Here is a 20,884-nt window from a genome sequence, read left to right on the forward strand (position 1 = left end):
GCGCAGTCAGCAAATGCACATGGGGCCGTGCCAGTTCCGGTAAGGACGAGTTTTGTTTATCGTGTTCAGTCATGAAGTCTTGCATAATGGTGTTTTTGATATAAATTAAGTTTTGACCCGTGAAGATTCCGGGGTAGAATAGGTCTTCAGCAACCCATGCTTGCCGTAAAGGGTGACTATGTTTGTCGTAAAAGGCGACTAACGGGATCGGGTGGTCAGGCTCGTTGACATGGTTGATGCATGTCACAGATCCAAATTGCATGGATCGATGCTCATGATATAAATCACAATGACTCGATTATTTACAGACCACCGTCATATAGCTGGAATATTGCTGAGTGCGTCGTTAAACAACAAACAAACAAACCAATCTTCGGTGTGCAGGCGGTTGAGAAAGTAGCCAAGTGGTTAAAGCGTTCGCTCGTCACGCCGAAGGCCCAGGTTCGATTCCCCACATGGGTACATGTGTGAAGCCCTTTTCTGGTGTCCCCTGCTGGAACATGACATTAATATTGCTAAAAGCGGCGTAAAACCATACTCTTCGGTTAGCTTGGCAATATTATTCGTATAATGCTTATATTACGGTATTTCCAGTAGCCTCAACCCTCAGCAGTCGTTGGAGATACTTCGGCATCAGCCATCCATGAACAGTAAATTGACAACACAAGTGTAAAGTATATCTAGAGCTTTATATACGTGTAAAACATGTAATATGAAAAAAACAGCTTATCACAGGTTGGCTTGTATTCATATATAATATATTGTGATAAACGAGGGTTATAAATGGTGACTTTGCAACACCACTAATTCTACGTTTTGTGCATATTTCGAATTTCATTTTTTTTTTTTAAATTCTTGTCAATCCCAGACCATTAGAGTGATGTTCTAGTTTATCTACCAAAACTGGATTCCAAAGGAGATATCGCTTGGGTTATATAACCTTGGAAATATTGCTACAATGAAATGACGTCATCGGTTACCATGACGTTACAATCAATTGACATCACTAATCCATCTGCTACCGAAGCTGGCAAGCTGTATTTGTTATACTCAACACACTGGTTATTACCGTTTACAAACTGAACAAGATGGAAGAATGAATTTGGATGGTAGATAAAATGTCACCTTCGTATATTCACATAGCTTCAGAGTTTCAAACTTTTATCAATTTGTATTTGATATTCAAAAAGACACTCGGGTGAGATCATATATTTGTTCTGTTACATGTGAAGCAAATGTAAATTCTCAAGCAACACGAATATATGTACAAGACGGCAAACCTTCTATAAATATAGGGGAACGGATGGCCAAGTCATACATAAGGGGCCGCAAGTTGATGTGCAGAGTTGCGTCTCTTGAGTGTGCCAGAGCCCTACGATCGTGGGTCCGACATCCCGGTTCGTCTTGATTATGTTTCCATTTCTGTCTGCGCCATACCCAGTCTCGTTGGTTTCACGGTAAACGTCTAACCAGCATCCTTGAGGCTTGATTATGGAAGCGTGTTTTTGTCAGTTCATTCGCATACCAAACTGACACACGGTTGCACGTATATAGATGCATTTGCTGTAGCCACGGGAACGCATCTTCTTACCTCTAGACCCACACTGTTATGGGTAAGGTCTTCCTAAAGATTAGAAAACTTGGAATTGTCCGAAATACCACCCGTTCTTAATCTTACTGCGACAATCAAGAGCCCGTGTTTCTGAACCAAACCAGAAAATGAATGGAAGTAACATTGATGTGTAATGTTGTAAGAGCATGTTTCAAGTCTCGCAAGCCGTGCTTGATTACACGAAACATTCACAGGGAAGCAATGCAATTGAAAAGTGTGACTTCCTAATTTAGTAGAATGGTATCGATATGTTTCTGACTGGGAGATGTTAAAGGACTGTCTGGTGAGGGCGTTTATGAAGAATGCGTGAAGGGGTTGACCATGCCAAGGGCAGGTCCAGCATTTTTAAAAGGGAGGGCTCCAAAATATCAAAATCCTCTCTCAGTCAGTTTTACTGCCTTCAACATACTACGTTTGGTTTCCCTGGACACCCTGGAACCCCTCCCCCAACCCCCTCTGGAGGTGCCTATGCATTGAAAGTATCTCAGTCCCGTCACGACCCGTCAGCTTAAAATTAGGAAAGCCCAAAGACACGCTGGCCAGAGACTACCACTTTTATGATACAAGAATCGGATGCCAACTGACCGAGAATCATGGATTCGAAACCTTGACCAGCGGATCCTGACAGCTAGCGGACATAATTTATTATTACCTCTGAATGTTCCCGAGAGGACACACCCGTATTTGATAGAATTCTTTCTATCTGGTAGAGCTTGATGGAAGCGTTGATTCCGGGAGCCCGGGGTAAGGAGGAGGCGGAGTGTACGGCTGAGGGGGTGGGTACTGTTCTGGGGTGTTGTACTGCGGAGGGGGTGGGTACTGTCCCGGGGTGTTGTACTGCGGAGGGGGTGGGTACTGTCCCGGGGTGTTGTACTGCGGAGGGGGTGGGTACTGTCCCGGGGTGTTGTACTGCGGAGGGGATGGATACTGTCCCGGGGTGTTGTACTGTTGAAGGGGTGGGTACTGTCCCGGGGTGTTGTACGCAGGCGCTGGACCGTACGCTACTGGCGGAGGATGATAGCCATAGGACATGGGTTGGTTGACCACAGGGGCGACGGTTGCTCCCGGATGTCCTTGACCGTCTGGTGGATTGTCGTGGTAGTACTCGGCTGGAAGATACATAATACCATATAGTGGATAAATATAATACCACACCCATTATCCTTTGTATGAGCACAAAATCCTGTAACAATAAAAATTTAAAAAGTCGCAAAAAAATCATAGACGAGGCACAGGACCCTGTAACAATAAAAATAAAAAAAGTCACACAAAAATCATATTTTTGCGACTTTTTCTATTTTTATTGTTACTGGGTCCTGTGGTATGAGATAGTTCAGTTTGAAGTAAGTTCCCCGTTAAAGGCAAAGCAGGTCTGATCAAAACATAATGTAAATCACTACTGTCTCCAAATGATTATATTTGTTTTTGTCGTGTAAATGAATACTTTATAGACACACATGACTGCGAAATCGCTCTCCAAAACGTACCAGTAAATAACACGTCTGGAAACTGGAGTTAACTCAGTTAACTCCCTTGCCTCGGGAAGATAATTCTGGACATGGTGACAAACGCAAGGAGATATAGAAGGAAGACAAGACTAACTGAAAACGGATGTCGAATCCCTTTTCTAATGTCCCCCGCCTAGATATTGATAGTAAATTGTTTAAATTTGCTTAAAACCTCGCCCACAGTTGAAACATTTGTTCCAAGAATGCTGGAAAAAATGATGTGAGCGCAAACTTGTTGGTAAAGAAACTTTGGCTCCCCATTTCAGACAGAACAAGTTTTCTGAAAGACTGAACGAGAGCCTGCATGGTAATTGTCATACTGTTGGTACATCCCGCTTCCCCTGTACTCACGCTTCCATTATTTCCTGGGGCGGCCGGGTAGCCTAGTGGTTAAAGCGTTCGCTCGACACGCGGAAGACCCGGGTTCGAATCCCGACAAGGGTGCAATGTGTGAAACCCATTTCTGGTGTCCCCCACCGTGATATTGTGGAATATTGCTAAAAGCGGCGTAAAACCATACTTACTCACTCACTTACACTCACTCCATTATTTCCTGACCGCTTCCGTGGTCTAGCGGTAGAGCGTCTGCCCAGAGACCGGAAGTTCGGGGGTCTGAGCCCCAGCTGCGCCATACCATAAAGACGTTAAAAGATGGTACTTGTTGTTATCCTGCCTGGCGCTCGGCATGAAATGGATAAAACAAGGTCTGATTGGCTCTGGTTCAGTATACTATGTGTGGGTATTCATATTAAACTACGGCATGATTTCTTAGTGGGCTAGCTCTCAAAGTCGGCATTAGTCGGACCAGTCAATCAGCCATGCGCGTAATCCCCAATTCACCACCATCTTCAAATTGACTTGTTTGTGGGTTCGAATCAGGGTTCACCCCGATCATGTTTCTAGGTTTGTCAGCACCATACCCGTGCTCTGGGTTTCACCGAAGTGGTAAACGTCTGAGACCTGCATCACTTTGGGCTTTCCTCACACATTAAGCTGACACGCCGCGATATAACTGGAATACTGTTAAAAGCGGCGTTAAACCCAACTCACTCACTCACTCGCTCTAAATGACAGTCAGAGAAGGCCTAATGGTCCTTGCTGTAGCTCACCTGACATGGCTATCATGAAGACGCCCCACACACAGCTCCACACCCAGCCGATGAGACAAGTCACTGTTGTCAGAAGTTGCAGGAATCCTATTCCAAGACCGATGCAGCAGGATCCGCATCTGGAAGAGCCGTCCATGTCCTCGTTCCGTGCACAGCAGAACGACGAGGTACCAGCTACAACTGTCCCTACACGACAGAACAACAATAAACATGGAACCTATTCTTCCAACTGACTAAAACATTTTCTTAAGACACCTCTGCCAAACGCAGAGTGTATAGTACGATTCCGACTATTATTATGAACATGTGTTTGTGAATCATTATCATATCGTGCATGGTGGAACCAGGTATCCTGACCCACCGTTGCCACCCGTCACAAATACATGCAAAGACAAGTCAATGTTTTACCTGAAAAAACACGGGAACATATAGTGTGTACTTATATTGCGCTAGCATGCTCAAAGCGTTAACATCATTACCCTGCTCATTGGATCAGTGTGCGTCAATTTGCATTCTCAACTTCCTAGGGAGTATACAACCCAAGCTGCCTTGTCAGGCGCATGAAGGTCACATTTCCATCTCATACCACCGGGTACCCTTTTTCTGCTGGGTGAACAAAGGCACATCTCGAAGACGAAACTTACTTGAACCCAACCCTGTGGTTTTACCGTATATACCCAGTAAATCGACAGCGGTCCAAATAACCGTGAATACTTTTGCCATAACTTCATATTTTAGCCTTGTGTATTACGCTAAACATTAAAAAAATAAATTCATCAATAAGTAGCCACCTACCTAGGCCAGGTACGAGGAAGTTGAGAACACAGCACACGACAGCGAGAGGCATCGGCATGGCCGGCACGGCCAACCTCTCATCCTTCCCGCGGGCTCTACCTCCTCCCATTGTGCCGCTCCTGGTCCAACACTGACAATCTGGCACAAACCACCCAAATAATCAGGCGTAGCTCCTTGTGAGGTTACAGAGGGATAGTATACTTAACCTCCTGTAACACTGGATGAAAGTGATAATCTTCACACGCTGTCTTCAAACGCGACCCCGTAAGACATTATACTGTCTCCCTGCAAAATTAAAAATGTATTAGTGGGGCCATTTCAAACGGGAAGACGCTTTGAGTTTTTTCAACTAGCCCGAGGCTCATTTTTGGATTAGTGATCAGTGTCACATAGCTAAGTTTGGGGTAAGAACAAAGTCCTTCCAGAATAAAACAAGCGCACTGACCCTGTGAATATAACAAATTCCATGCAGGCGTGTCAGCAGTACACACAGGGTAAAATTAATGATCGGTGAAGGATAAGTATTCCAGTCGTAGCGTGAACGCCATCTAACAAGCTACGTGACTATACTGGTTTCAGGCAGTTGAAACAGTAACTGTTGCAGTCTTAATCAATAAAGTATCCACAAATAATCAATACAAGCAACCAAACGTGTCATTTGGCAGCCATGTATATCTCCGTATTTGACACTGCACGAGAGTGTGAATGAACAAGCGTATACACATTTAAGAACGTGCTTCTGTTTATTCTTGGGCTCGTTCCATGGAGCTTAGACCTACGCGTGTCGTAAGTCTGTTACGATAGTCTTAAGTAAGTACGATAATCTTAGCGCAAAGATCGCTTTGTGGCACGGGACCCCTAGTCTCGAAAAGCCTCGTGTAAACTTGCACATTAGCAATCATTTTACGTTTCATTCAAGTTGTTAAAAGATCTTTGTCTACTACTTCAGCATTATATGGTATACATTAATCTATGTCAGTTAACGATCAGCGTAATTACCTTGACAGTGTCTTAACCATGAACTGAAAATGGTTACTCGACCGCGGTGAATACATATCGTCGCTCTTGAAGCAAGTATAAGTCAGAAATACACGACTGGCAAACTGAACTAATATCGACCATATATTTTCAATTTTACCTTAACACGAGACGAAAGTGTGCCGAATATCAACTCGCCTCACCGGGATCTCCATGAATTGTATACCCTATACATGACATTCAATTTTGGTCCTGGATATTAATAGTTCAGGGACCGAGTCTGTGTCTACGTGAATACATTATTCATGTCGGGGCGAAATTACTGAACGGTTGAACTGATATCATACGTCATGGTACACGCTTATATATAATGTTCTGTAGCTTTAAGGGCTCCACATATAGTATGTACGTGAACCGAAGGCACATGGAGGTCCATTGCTCAATACATTTTGTTCCGCAAGGTGTGTGTTGCTCGACGCCGCACTTGTCGATATTCCAACTCTGTGACATAGGCCTGTAAATAATCGAGTCTGACCTAGACAAACAAGTGATTGATAACATAAGCAGCGTCCCACTCCGTCTCGGTACGATGATAGGCAAACTTGTCACCGAGTCTTGACATCGGGGCACGCAACTCTTTGTGTGTGTGTGTGTGCGTGTGCGTGTGTGTGTGTGTGTGTCCCCGTGTCCAGCATGGGGGCATGTGTATATCGTGAGTTCGAATCACGGTTCGCCCTGATTATGTTTATGGATCTGTCAGCACCGAAGAGGTAAACGTCTAATACCTGAATATCTCCGGGCGTTCCCCCATATCAAGCTGACACACCGTGATAACACTAGAACTAACGTTCGAAGTAGCGTTAAACCTTATCACCCCACGAGAGCCGTTATTCATCTTGTTCTGTTTTTGTTTGTTCATTTGTTGCTTAACGCCGCACAATATTCCAGCTACATGAAGGCGGTCTGTAAATAATCGAGTCTGGGCCAGACAATCCAGTGATTGACATCATGAGCATCGATCCACGCAGTTGGGATACGATGAGGTGCATCAACCATGTGAGCCAGCCTGAATACTCGATCCCGTTAGTCTCCCCTTACAAACATAGTCGCCTTTTACAGCAAGCATGGGTTGCTGAAGACCTATTCTAACCCGGATCTTCACAGGTTATTTCAGTCGTAAGCATGTGTTCTATATTCAACGTGTGTGAGCCGAAGGCCAAAGACACTGCATCGGTTGACTGTTCTTGTGCCATTGTACCCTGCTGCATCGGTTGACTGTTCTTGTGCCATTGTACCCTGCTGCATCGGTTGACTGTTCTTGTGCCATTGTACCCTGCTGCATCGGTTGACTGTTCTTGTGCCATTGTACCCTGCTGCATCGGTTGGCTGTTCTTGTGCCATTGTACCCTGCTGCATCGGTTGGCTGTTCTTGTGCCATTGTACCCTGCTGCATCGGTTGGCTGTTCTTGTGCCATTGTACCCTGCTGCATCGGTTGACTGTTCTTGTGCCATTGTACCCTGCTGCATCGGTTGACTGTTCTTGTGCCATTGTACCCTGCTGCATCGGTCGTTTTTTATGCTGCTTCCAACCACTGGTTTGTCTCACCCCTGGTTAAGGAGATGTAACGCTGTTGAGTGCGGTGTAAAACAGCATTCACTACATCGACGTGAGTGTTGCTCATCTCAGATCGATAAGTGTACACGTGGGCCGACGACCACCGCGTGTTTATTGATTATTCAGATTGATCAAAGATTTTGTCATTTAATCTTTTTAGTAAACGGGCGAATTTTACACGTAGGGTATATTTCCAAATGGAAGGTTCGGGGGACAGTTCCACCTATACTTTCTGACATCAAAACGATGTTCTAAGCTCTGGTTAATTGCACGTTTGATTCAGTCCGATTATAGAAACACCCTGTTTGTCTGGTAATGTTATGTCGTAAATCAATCTATAGCGATTACCGAGCGCACTATTTACTGTCATTGCATACGTTTCAAACAGGGCACTAATTTATTATGTCGATTGTCTAGACCAACACTTAAATGAGCACCAGACTGGAGCAGACTCACTTTGGAAATATAAAGATACACTTAAAGAATATTTTCTTGTGAGTTTAGTTTCCACTAATAACTAGACACTGAAGATGCAGAGAGTTTTTAATGTAGATTGTTAATGCACTTATTACTTGTATGGACTCCGAATGGAGTATGATGAATCATCATTTGCAGTATCTTGAGGCAGAGGGATAAATTGACAATGGATCTGAATCACAATAAACAAAAGCGTCATGTCTAGTCGATACTATAGCATTCTTCTAGTTATTGTACTGTCCATCGTTGATAGGTTTTTATTTAATCTAAATATATGTAATAATGATCTTCTCGTCACGATATGGCTGAAATACTGCCGATGTGATGTTAAATCTTAACTCACTCACTCACTCACTGATACTAGCATTCGGCAGCAAAAGAAGAAGGGGAGCCGAAGTGCGTACTTTCTAGTGGTATTCATCGTACTGTAAGTTCGGAGTTATGCCCCTTGGTTGCTAGGAACGACAGCCTATTTACTAATGGTGGTCGAACGAAATCAACACTGCAGACGAATTTTAGAAAACATATGAAATAAAGACCCAAGTAAGACGTTTTCAGTAAGCTGTTGTCTTGCGATCCATTGAGCAACTACAACTGTCGTAACTGCTAAATATTGATTTTGATGCTTTTGAACTGGTGAAGTGGTATTTTATCAGAAGTGGTCCAGGGTGATATTATGTGCATGTTGACGTGAGTTATTTCACGAGAGGCTTTTGTTTAATTTAGTGAAGCCTCTATCTGTGTTATTTGCAAATATATTATGCAGATTAAACTGCACTGATAATACAGGCCAAGCAGTATTATTATACAGTGCATTTTTTCTCGGTAATGTTTTTCACACGGATTATTCATTGCTGATTGTTGTGTATGTGTCATTCAGACAAACTATGGCAGACACACCAAACCAACGTTCAACAGCTGTGTCTCCAGCTGTATCGGAAACATCTGGAAAGAAATCAAGTAAGTTATTGCTGCATCCCACATATTTATATTGGAAAACCCACAGGTATGTTGAAAGTATGGTTGTAAATGATGTTCTCATTACAAATGCTCCTACCATACCCACTCTGAACAAAAAGCCTTTGAGGTTAAGAAACTTGTCTAGTTCAACATATGTACATCTAAATTGATGGATGACCAAGGTTTATGAATCCCACCAGTTGTATTGCAGCATTAACTATCTATCTGGAAAGGATTGTAACTTCTGAAACACTACACAAAGGCTCATTATTTCTTATTGTTGTATGTATGTGCAGGGGTAGACACCCAGAGCTTAATCTAACTTGGCCACAACTCACTTGGATGAGGGGTTTATGTTATGTTATGTTATGTTTAAGTTTTGAACCAAACACACTCACTCACTGAACCTTTCTATTCTGTGAACCAGGACAAGACAACTCATCGCGTCAGTCTGGAAGAGTGACATTTCCTAATTCTGCCAAAACAGCATCAAGCGTAGGACTTGCAGAAGGTAAGTTTTTCATTGTATTTGTTATGTAAAACATATTCTCAGCAAGTCATATCTTGAAAAGAGATTTGAAATATTCTTATGATGAGAAGCTTTTTTTTAAATGCAACTTAGCAAAGTATCAAATTAATTTTCTGTTTCAGATGAATTTGCTTCTCAAGGCAACCCTTTCAAGATGCCCCCTGACAGTGATATCTTCATGCTGCGAGATAAAGAGAGACAGAGAAAAAAAGTGGTATGGCTCTAATTTTATGAATCATTGTAACAAATGTTTATATTTGTATATATTTATCATTCACTTTAAAGCAATAAATAAGTGACTAAAGATTAATGGAATGAAGATTACTATTGATACTATTGCAATCATATTATTTGTTTCTCCAAACAGATTCTGTGTGAATTGTTTTCAAGTGAAATGTTATTTAAGATACTCTGATGCTTTTTTAGGAAAGAGAAAAACAACGCAAACTCCATGTTCATGAGAAGACAACATATGCATCACGTGTCAACTTCCGCACAGCTGCCATGATCAACCCTACAGAATCATCAGACGAGGATGGGGAAGACGAGTCCGACAAAGCGGTTGCTGTCAAAGATGACCCTCAGTTCACAATAGCTGTCACAAGAGGTGATGAAGCAATCTAATCAAACATCTGTGTCTATCTGCACATAACTCGTTTAGATTGTGTGTGACAAGATTCTTGTTATTTGTTGAAATAATATGATCCTTTTATGTCCTTTGTTGCAATATTAATATTGACACTTGTGAATGATACATTATATATAACACTTGAAACTCAGGTGTCAAAGATTTGATACACTTACAAGTTAACTTGGTTTAAACTTCAAAGTGCTGATGAACCGTTCTGATTTGATCAGTATAGTAGTATGTTCAAAAGATCTTGATAAGGCTAATTCAATATTTTAGACTAAGCTTAATCTACAAAAGTGAAAACAATAGAAGACCCATCAGATTCAGTTTTCTTATATGTTGTTTTTAAGGCAAAATAAATGATTACCTTAGTAATTTAGAGCCATATACTGAAAGATTTCTACAATTCATATTTAGAATGACTATAAATTCCAAAGAAAAAGAAAGCAAAGTTTGAAATCAATTTTTAAAATGTATTTTCTTTCCTTTGGAATTGATTAAGGTATACTTACCTTTTAACAAGTATGTTGACCTGGACAATTCATGACAAGAAATAGACTTGGCCTATCTTAAATGTATAATTCCAGTCGTATCCACTTCATGTAACCTGTTTACATGTCTTTCACATGTCTGTGTTTCAGATCGCCATGTAGAAAAAGAATCCCTAGCAGAATACATCAGCAAGAAGAGAGAAATGTTTCTAGTTCAGGTAAAGCACCAATACATTAAAGTGAAGTCCTTTTAATGAAGACATTACCATATCCAATGAAATTGTCTGAATTACCAAAATTTTGAGATAAACCAGTCATGATTTTGTAGTAATGATGGTAATGTCCCTTAGTTCCTAAGTAGCATTACTAAGGAGTTATCACCTGGCAGGTTTTCCATCATCTTCCTGAGTCAAGGGAGATAACTGACAATAATAGTCCAGTTTCCACCCTTGACGAACTAGGCTGGAATTATGGAGTCATATTTTGGCTGGACCAATGAGTTTATGCAAAGCCCAATCAAATTCGTGTACGAAAACAACATTCGGCTCGTAAACTGATGATTTCGGTCGATTGCAGGGTTTGCAATGCATATGTACTGTCAACTTAAGAGTCAGCAGATATTTTCAAAATCTTTTCCTGTTTTAGATGATTTGATGCACTTTGCAAAGCTAGACTCGTTGTATTACAATATTGATCTTGATTATTGATCAGATCGTCTTCACTGTGCGCCGCCATTTTGTTTGAAGCAAATGCAAGTCATTTCAGAGGTGGCATAGAATGTATTGTAAGGCAACACTTTTTTTTATAGAAAAATAAAAATGGCTTAATGTGACGTGACCCGTAATGGGATGTCCTCAGATCTTTGTTTGCCGGTAGGCAGAACTAAGATCTGATTTTAATGAGATTGCCCTAGCACCGACTTGGCTATTTATGGACCACTGTTATACATCTGTAAACACTGATCTCTGTGGTATAGAACAACGTTCACTGTTTACGTGAGATAAGTTGTCTGTTCTGTTTTATTTGATACCCTGAACTATTTTTGTCTGAACACAATGAGTCTACATGCCTGATGTTCCTGTTGACAGTACTCGCTGGGAGTGAAGAGGGATGAGATGAGGAAGCTGGAGGAGATTGCACAAGCCGAGGAGCGCAAGCTGGAGCTGGCGGAGCAGTACCTGGAGGAGGATGCTGCCATGTTTGACGAGTTCCTCAAGGAGAATGACAAGAATTCTGTGGAAGCCATTAAGATGTGAGTTCTGTTCTTGGCCACAGCCCGATGGATATGGTCCATTCTGATTTCATTGTTGAGACTATGTCAGAGAGTTCGTGCACTTGTTAGCGACTAGTAATTTGTGATAGGGTAGGGCAGTAAGGTTTGGTCACGAAAGTTTGACAGCGACAGAGTGGGTGGTTCACCCAAATTTATCACAACTATTGAGGGGGGAAAGGCCATATATTATAGGGAAGGGGGTGGGGGTGTGTTCATTGAAAAATACTGCTATCAGATGAGAAATAAGTTTCCATTTCTACACTCAAGGACAACTTGTTTGGAGGTAGGGACTTGTTAGTCACTTTTGCTTTAATGGAAATACTCTGCTATTGAAAGCATTTTGCAGGTATGATGCTTTGAGCCAAACAAAGTTGATGCAAGTCATCATCCATTCTCTCTTGACTACTGGTATATATACTGAAACACTTTGAAAATTCATATTCCATTTACAGTGTATTGTAACATTTGGCAAAATGGCCACTAAAATCAAATTATGTTGTTCTGAGTAGTTAGGCATGAGATAATCAAACACACAGTTGTGTGGTACAGGTTCAAATCTCATTTGATGTGTTTGGTGATGGACCCGAGCACCAAAGCACATCTTTTCTGTGATTATGGTTGAAATGTTTGGACAGATTTATTTATACCGGTATGCAGGCAAGCCATTCATTCAGATATATGCTTACATTAAAATATTTAAACTAAGTGTCTAGATACACATAGGTAGGGTAAAGGGATTTATGTGTAAGCAGGTATATTGAGGAATGACCAAATCAGTTGGTCGAGTACAATTAGTTGAACATTACTCAAAATGTTCGCATGAGATTTCATCACATCAGATAATCCTAACTCAGGTGTGCACCCAGACAAGTATGATGAACCTACTACAACAAAATACACATAAATGATGCAATCTCATATCAGAAATTATTGAGAAGATAATTATAAAGAAGTTACCACTCTCACAATGTAAAAAATCCTTGAACAGAGGACAGTAAATGTTTACTTTTTAAGAAGAATTTGTGAAATAATCCAGTTTATTAATAAAGACTTACATAAATAAATTTCAGAGCTGAGCAGGAGACGAAGACAAAGTTGGAGAAAGTAGCGGAGATCAAGAGAATCAACGCCCAGATGATGTCAATCAAGTCTGAGATTTCCAAGTATGAGGACACACTGAAGGAATACCAGTTGTACCGGAGATTCCTGGAGGCTCTCACACCACCGGTAAACAGTCATGTTTGATAATACAGTCATGATGATAGCCATGGCGTACTTGGATCCAGATGCAGCATACTTAACATATAAACATATCCAGAATTGTCATTACATGCTATGTAGTTAACTGAAGAACTATCTATTGTAAATTATTTGTATCTATCTAGCATGTTGTTTTTAAGTGGAGCCCCATTTGCCAATAGGCTGTATCTGCACTTGTATTGGCAGGAATAGTTTGAGAAAAATAAAATTCAGTTTAACTTCCAGTAAGTTAAAACCATAAAATTGTTCGTTAAATGTTATAAATTAATTCCTTGGCCACCCTCCCACCCAAGACTTGTAACATTTATGCAAGAACCGTAATGTTTTTTCATTTATCTTTTTCCTGATTATTTGAAAAAAGTGAGCAACCTTTTTGTTGACAATGCAAACAAAGGTTCTGTTTTCACTGGATTGGTTGGGAGATGAAATGTACCAAATATTCATGAATGCACATCAAAAGAATGGTGAATCCGATTCCTTCTTCAGGAGTTTGCAGAAGAGAAAGACAAAGAGAGGCAAGACCGGAGAGAAGAGAGGAGGAAGGAGAGAGAAAAGAACGCAGCTAACCAGAAGAAGGGTGGATTGCCGGAACTTGGAGGGAAGCAGAGTTCAGCAGGGGACCTCAAGCAGAAGAAGAAGGGGCTAAGGGGGGCACTGCAGAAAGCATCAACAAAATCAAAGTAAGAACAACTTAGATTTTAAAAATCAGAACGTTTCTTTTTAATGATGCATTGAACGACAGTGGTCTCAGATGTCAGTTAGCCATGCCAGGATCCACTGGTCCATCGATTATGATCCTTGGCATATTGACACCATTTTGTGTTTTTTTTCTCACCATTCCACGACCTGCATCTCATTTGTCTAAACTTTGTCAAAATTGGCTGTTGGGAGTTGCATCCCTTTGGCATGCAAGGATCTAATGATTGTGTATTTGAATTCCATCTTTTCCCTGATTATGATCTTTGGTTTGTTATCACCATACCCATGCTCATGATATACCAAGGTGGTAAATGTCTCTGATCTGAGTCACTTCCCACTTTCCAACTACAATAAGCTGATGAATTTTGTTCAAAGCAATCTCATTAAAATCAGATTTAGTACTCTGATATGATACCTCTCTGACAACTCCTCCCCTCTGGAGGTCACGTCAAATGAGCTTTCTAATCAGCCACCCAGTGAAGATCTGGATTAGAATTGGTTTTCAGCAATACATGACACACAGGATTGTCTGGTCAAGATTCAGTTGTTTACAGACTGTAATCATATAGCTTGAATATTGCATGGAATATTAGAGTGCTGTTTTAAAAAGATATAATCTAATCAGTATCAAGGCTTGGAATGAATAAAGTAAAGCATTTGGAGCAGTATATCTAATTCCTGTATCTTGAAAATATACATAAATGGACAGCCCTGAATGTAAATAATAAAGGCAGCATGATTCTATTGTTGAGGATACACTCTGACATTTCTTAGCACCATGGAATCTATACCAAAAGGTATAATTGAAGGTATACTTGGGTTCTGTATGGGTTTTCATTTGTTGAAATATGAAATTTCAGAGGGGTAGGGGGTGTTAAATACCAAATGTATGTTGTAGGAGGCAGTAAAATTGACTGAGAGAGGATTTTGATATTTTGGACCCCTCCTTTTTAAAAGTGCTGGACCCATCCTTGGAGGTGGTAAAGAAGTTAAGCTAAATCAGGTTAGAAAGCTGACATCTGATTGGGTGAAGAAACCAGTGATCCTTCAGCTAGATTGGGCCATCATAGTTGGCTGAGGATTCACCTAATGCTGCCCTCTGTGGAGGGGTTGTCAGGTCTTCATGCAGATAGGCATCATACTGGAGTAAAACACCTGATTTCATTGAGATTGTGAGCAATCACTCACTCACTCACTCAGGTCAAGTTGGTTGTTCTGTACTGCTGTGTTCACTTGGTCCGTGTTTGTGTTGTAGGTCGGGGGAGACAGACAGTATTATTTCCTCAGGAGATCAGTCAGATGATGACAGTGATGAGGTAAGCTTCAGATTAATCATCTTCAAACATGTAGTGATTTGTCTTAAACAATATGTCTAGAATGTACATGGTGTCAAGGTCCAGACTCTTGTCCAGTCTGAAACCTCACTTACTCCCTCACTCACTCATCCCTATTGCCATGTGCAGGATCTGGAGCTGTTTTTCCAAGACCCCCAGCAACTCCTGGACATCTTTGCAGAGTTGGAGGAGCAGAACCTGTCCCTCATCCAGAACAGTCAGGAGACCGAGGAGGCTCTAGAGGAGATGAAGCAGACCATCAAACAGACCAAGAGGAAGATGTAAGTGTTCTGCCTTCATACTACCCCAGTGATCTGAGGCAGCACAACATGCTTATCTCTGCCAAGTGTGGCTGTCGTGGGTTCAAATCTCTGTTGTCATCACCTTACATATATTCATGGGTTTCATCAAAATTGAAATGTCTAGGACCTACTTCCTATCAGGCTTTCCTCCCACATCAAGCTGACAAGTCGTCATATAACTGAAGTAATGTTCCAAGCAGTGTTAAACCCAACACACCCGCATACTCATTTATAAGTGTTGAATCAAGATGGAAGATACAGTAATCTGGGATGCTGCACATGTGTTATGCCATCGATGTAGGGGTCAGTTATCCTTGGCAAGTAATATATGGGTCAGACCAGTAATATTTAAGACGTTCTATCACAAATATATCATCACTGTCAATTAAGTTGCAAACTCAGGCTTCCCGAGTAGAACTGGTGAAAGGTACACAGACATGTAATCTGAAGGATTAGATTTGAACATGTAAACCTCATGCAAGCACTTATGTCAGTTGACCAATCAGTGGTCAGGAAAATTATCAACAACCAATCAATATTTAGAAAAATATTTTGACAACTGCAGGTATGTAAAGATATGTCTCATTCAAAGCCAGTATTGGAAAATATAAGATAGCTACGCAATAAATCTGAAAGAACAATGAAGAACGAAGCTTCTTTTGATGATTAAACCTTGTTCTATCATGTCATCATTTCTGGAGATTTGAATATGCGCTCTCAATTTGATCACATCATATATTGGACAACGTTATTTTTTAGAGGGAAGTTTCTAGCTATAGTAAGTTGTTACCAATATATGTAGCTGGGCTACTCAGATAAATGCATCACTTCCAAATGCAGGAGAGATATGGTATTAGGAGAAAAGTTACAGATAACCGACGTGAGGATTGTGAGAATATGCGGGAAATACCAAACTGAACCCGCCTGTTTATAAAATGGACTTGTCTGACATTTCCGAGTTTGGATTCTATTCAGGGAAATCATCATTATTAAAACTTGCATAAATATTTTTAAAACTTGAACATTTTATCAACATCCTTATTGAGGCTATACCTAATGTTGATATCTCATTTAATAAATAAACGACTCGAAGTAATTTTTTATCACTTCACCCCTCATGGTTTATTCTCTCTGCACTGTTTTTTTGCACGATAAACAACTCTCACTTGTCATTTATTTCTTAAATATGGTTTATCTTCATATAATAATAGTGTACAGATATCCATCTAACCAGATTCTTCATGTTGCAGGGAGAATGAGACCTCAATACTACGCGAACAGATAGACAAACTAAACAATTCTATAGTCCGAGAAGAGGAGAAAGCAGCAGATTTACAAATGAAGGCAAAGTGAGTACGATGTGTCCCCCTGGCCACTGTCAGTCCATCAGTTCACCAACATTCTCTATACATGCCCAAACAACAACAACAACAACACTGTTTTCTACACTTGCTTGTACATCAGACCTCAGTTATCAACAGTGTATGAATGATTGTCTATTGCAGAATGTTCAACTATGGAGAGTTCAAGGCAGAGGACCAGGAGAAGATGCTGGGAGCCCTCAACAAGAAGGTGGAGGATGTGTACAGGAGCTGTATCGGGGACAATGAGGCCAACATCAGGTCAGTCACGTGCAGGGTGGATTGGCATGACTCTCTGTGTCTAGGGGAATTCCGGGGAAGAATAGGTCTCCAGTAAAAATGATTGTCGTAAGAATGAGGATCGACAGTGAAAATTTGTGAGCAGGTTTATTGTTTTCAGTAGCATGGATGGTTTTTCATGCTGTATGCCACTAGTTTACCTGGGACACAGTGAATTATTTCCTGGTTGAAGTTATGTATTTAGCTTATTGTTGGGTGGCAGAAAACAACATTCGCTCTCATTCATTAAGCGCATAGCTTCATGTTCAGAGTGTGTATCTCACCTATATGTGTTCCATGGAAAGTGGGGTGGCGGGGTAGCCCTGTGGTTAAAGCGTTTGCTTGTTCGATTCCATTCATGGGTATAATGTGTGATGCCCATTCCCGGTGATCCGCCGTGATATTGCTTGAATATTGCTAAAAACTTGATAAACTCATCATACTCACTCACTCATTCCATGAAAAGTCTTAGCACTAGTGGGAAAGTGATCATCCCACTACCATCATCTCAAATCAACAACAGCATATTAATTTTTGATTGATGGAAATGCAGTGGTTCAAAGCAGCTACCATGCATATAATGATTGGTTAAATGAAACTTTGTTGCTTTATGTTAATCTTTCCCAGTATTAGTGTAGCAGGGTCTATGTGTTACACAACACCTCCAATTCATACGTCAATGTGAAACTATAGTTACCACTGTTGATGGTTACAGTACGCTACAGATGTTGACGAACATCGAGAACCGTCTGGAGGAGCTGTTTGAGCAGATCGAGACAATGCCACAAGACAAGGTGGAGGCAGCAGAGAAGGTAGGTGGCCGAGTAATGGTCAGGTCGACCCTACTGATAACATATACAGACCCAGGGATTTAGGGAGCATAAGGAGACAGTCTAGTGATGTTAAATGGCTACTTCTAATGCCCTTATTTGACAGTTTATGCAACTGGAATATATGTTCTTTAGTTTGACACTTCTCAACAGTCATGTTTGTTGTTTGTATGCTCTCTGACACGTAAATAGGATTTTGTGTGGGTGTGGATGTGTGCTTGCCAGATGTGTGTCATCTTCCCTAGGCAAGGGAGGACTTCATAGGTCCAGTTTCCACCCTTGCCGAACTAGGCTGGAATTATGGTTATATTTTGGCTGGACTGACAAGTCTAAGCACAGTCCAATCAAAGTCATGTGACGAGGTCGACAACCAGTTGGTAAACTGCCGTGCAGATTTCAGTCAACTGCAGGATTTGCAAAGCATCTGTACCATCAACTTAGCATCAACAGATATTTTCCAAATCTTTTTCTGTTATTAATGAAGGTACTCACGAGATCTGATGCACTTTGTGAAGTAAGACCAGTTTTATTACAATATAGATCTCAATTATCGATCAGATCGTCTAGACAGGGCGCCGCCATTTTGTTTGTAACAAATGCAAGTTATATGAGAGGTAGAATCTGATAGGTCAAAAGGAGGGACATAGTAGAGAAATTACTCGTAATATAGCCACTTGTGGTGCTACGATCGAGCCCAGAAACTCCAGCCTGGTTCGGCAAGGGTGGAAACTGGACATTTACGGTCAGTTAGCTCCCTTGCTTTGGGAAAATGGATGGTGTGTGTGCATGTCACTTGGCGTGTCTTCTACATGGTGTGTCTGTGTGTTCCAGGCGAAGGAGAAGGAGCGACGGTTGAAGATGCGGGAGGACAAACTGGAGCAGCAGAGGATCCACCAGGAGGAGCGCGTCCGCCGTGCACTGGAGAGAGCCAAGGCCGAACCCAAGAAGAAGGTAAGACACGAGCCTAGATGATACCCGGGGGCAATGATGTCCGGGACGCAATGGTTACCTGTGCACCAAACAGTGACTGCATAGGGATTGGGTCATCACAATGAAAATTTGCGGTATTTAAATTTTGACATTTCACGGATACGATTTTAAGCTGGCACCCCTATAAATTAAAGGCTGTGAGACCCCTAATATAAGTAACCCCTGTAAATCCCTGCTACTTTTAAACTATTGTACATTACTGCACTATCACAGACTATAACACTTGTTTCACTTTACCTCAGACTGGCAAGAAGCTGGTGTTCCGTTCCGAGCCTCCCCGCCTCAAGAAGAAGGAGGATGAAGGGGCAGACCAGGCCAGCAAGGAGGAGGAGGAACTGGCCTACTTCTTCCAGTGGTAGCTGCCCCCATCACGCCTGGCCTAACTACTTGCTCTTGTCCCTGCTCAACACTGCCTTGTCCAACACATTTATGTTGGCTCAACTATACATTAATATTGTCTCAGCAGCTTCATACTGGAAAAGTGTTGATCACTGATGTTTGTTCATACCAAAGACTTCTTTGATTAATTGTTGGATATTCTTTCTGTATGTTTACTTAAAAATATTTTCTCAAAAATGAGGTACATCAAGTTATAATGGGACTTAACTTATTTCAGGTATCAACCGTACATATCATTTTCAGCTATTCTCTGTTGGTCATTTTAAATTAATGAAGAACATTTTTATCAATGTCTGTATTTGCATGGTAATAGCACTATTGTGTTATAAGCAAACATTCTGTATGTACCTATTTCCAACAGACTCTACTGACATTGCTGAAAGCCTTAATGAAAAAAAGTCAGAGGAATATATGGATCAGCAATTATTGTCATGATTTTCAACAATTGTCTTTAATGTATATTATTTTACATGACTATCAAAGTGCCAATGTTTTTTCAACAAGAAAACTAATTTCACAGAACTCTGATTATCGGGTATATAAAAAAAATGTGAAATTAGGGCCTTAATTATTGAAGAGCCTGTCTCTGTCTGTGCTTACAGTATACAATGGTAGTTTTATGTTGCATTGAACATGTTAATGACCAAATCATGATCCTACATTTCTTGACACATGGTATTCAAAGCCCATCGATACTCTGAATTAACCATGCAAGTGTCAGATTGATTCATTGTAAGAATACTTACTGTCTTGCTGTAACAAATCAATATACTGATCAATATAAAAGTATCAAAGATCTTTTGAAACCATTGTTAACAGGACAAGAGCAAGTGATGATATACAGGTTTTACTTATCTGAGAAGCATTTGGATTCAAGGGAGGCTACTCCTACAAGACCAATGAGACTGCAATATAAATGGGGCCGACATTGTGTATAGACTTTCTAGTGCTCATTATCCATTGGAGATCACTGGAAATATGGCGGCAAGCTGTCTTGTATATTATTGATTGTTATTTGTGATTGTATGTATGAATGTACATAAAGAGAATGAGCTTTTTAAGAGATGTTTCATGTAGTTATTTAAAGATTCAAGTTGTCATATTGCCAGCACAAACAGATCAGCAGTAATGAAAAGGCTGACGATTCTTGGGTAGATTAGCCTCGACTATCCAGTGTCAAGTTGCAATTCTATTATAACAAGCATGAAATACTCACATCCCCCGCCAATATGACATGTTCGGTTGTGTGCAATGCATTAGCTCCTGTGAATTATGTTCACTGGGCCTTTTTGTAAATGGCCTAATTGCAGCACTAAAAAAAGTTACTGCTGGTGTTGTTTTTCCATCTGCAGTTTATGATAGAATATGTAACTGAATTTGTAATGAGTAAGGATGAGACATATGGACAACAACTTCTTTATTACAATTAGGAGCGATGGTTTCGGTATAGGT

At 40.9% G+C, this 20,884-nt stretch overlaps 2 protein-coding genes across 3 annotated transcripts; one reads left to right on the forward strand and one right to left on the reverse strand.

Moving 5' to 3' along the window:
- Positions 1 to 2,107: 2,107 nt before the first annotated feature.
- Positions 2,108 to 5,170, reverse strand: LOC139446688 (calcium-binding protein P-like). Its single transcript, XM_071227959.1, has 3 exons — positions 5,025 to 5,170; positions 4,230 to 4,415; positions 2,108 to 2,721 (listed from the first exon to the last, which is right to left on the reverse strand). The coding sequence occupies exons 1-3, from the start codon at positions 5,131 to 5,133 to the stop codon at positions 2,312 to 2,314; spliced, it is 705 nt and encodes a 234-aa protein (XP_071084060.1). The 5' UTR covers positions 5,134 to 5,170; the 3' UTR covers positions 2,108 to 2,311.
- A 3,382-nt stretch (positions 5,171 to 8,552) lies between these two features.
- LOC139445192 (cilia- and flagella-associated protein 100-like) lies at positions 8,553 to 19,827 on the forward strand. 2 transcript variants are annotated; one of them, XM_071226320.1, is made up of 16 exons: positions 8,553 to 8,637; positions 8,975 to 9,054; positions 9,482 to 9,565; positions 9,706 to 9,797; positions 10,010 to 10,190; positions 10,856 to 10,923; positions 11,794 to 11,957; positions 13,049 to 13,205; positions 13,725 to 13,918; positions 15,193 to 15,253; positions 15,401 to 15,552; positions 16,824 to 16,922; positions 17,079 to 17,195; positions 17,929 to 18,025; positions 18,875 to 18,994; positions 19,276 to 19,827. In XM_071226320.1, the coding sequence occupies exons 2-16, from the start codon at positions 8,982 to 8,984 to the stop codon at positions 19,390 to 19,392; spliced, it is 1,776 nt and encodes a 591-aa protein (XP_071082421.1). In that variant the 5' UTR covers positions 8,553 to 8,637; positions 8,975 to 8,981; the 3' UTR covers positions 19,393 to 19,827. The 2 variants fall into 2 exon arrangements, with proteins under 2 accessions (XP_071082421.1, XP_071082422.1); XM_071226321.1 differs by having other exon boundaries at positions 8,567 to 8,651.
- Positions 19,828 to 20,884: the final 1,057 nt, after the last annotated feature.

The sequence above is a fragment of the Haliotis cracherodii genome, unplaced genomic scaffold (genome assembly GCF_022045235.1).
Source record: "Haliotis cracherodii isolate W230 unplaced genomic scaffold, xgHalCrac1.p SCAF_6, whole genome shotgun sequence".
Classification (NCBI taxonomy): Eukaryota; Metazoa; Mollusca; class Gastropoda; order Lepetellida; family Haliotidae; genus Haliotis; species Haliotis cracherodii.

Coding starts and splice junctions, on each gene's coding strand:
- LOC139445192 (XM_071226320.1), top strand. CDS start 8,982: ATGGCAGACACACCAAACCAACGTTCAACAGCTGTGTCTCCAGCTGTA. Junction 9,055..9,481: donor AACATCTGGAAAGAAATCAA/GTAAGTTATTGC, acceptor TCTGTGAACCAG/GACAAGACAACTCATCGCGT. Junction 9,798..10,009: donor AGAGACAGAGAAAAAAAGTG/GTATGGCTCTAA, acceptor ATGCTTTTTTAG/GAAAGAGAAAAACAACGCAA.
- LOC139446688 (XM_071227959.1), bottom strand. CDS start 5,133: ATGGGAGGAGGTAGAGCCCGCGGGAAGGATGAGAGGTTGGCCGTGCCG. Junction 4,416..5,024: donor CTTCCTCGTACCTGGCCTAG/GTAGGTGGCTAC, acceptor TCTGTCGTGTAG/GGACAGTTGTAGCTGGTACC. Junction 2,722..4,229: donor CTTCATGATAGCCATGTCAG/GTGAGCTACAGC, acceptor TGTATCTTCCAG/CCGAGTACTACCACGACAAT.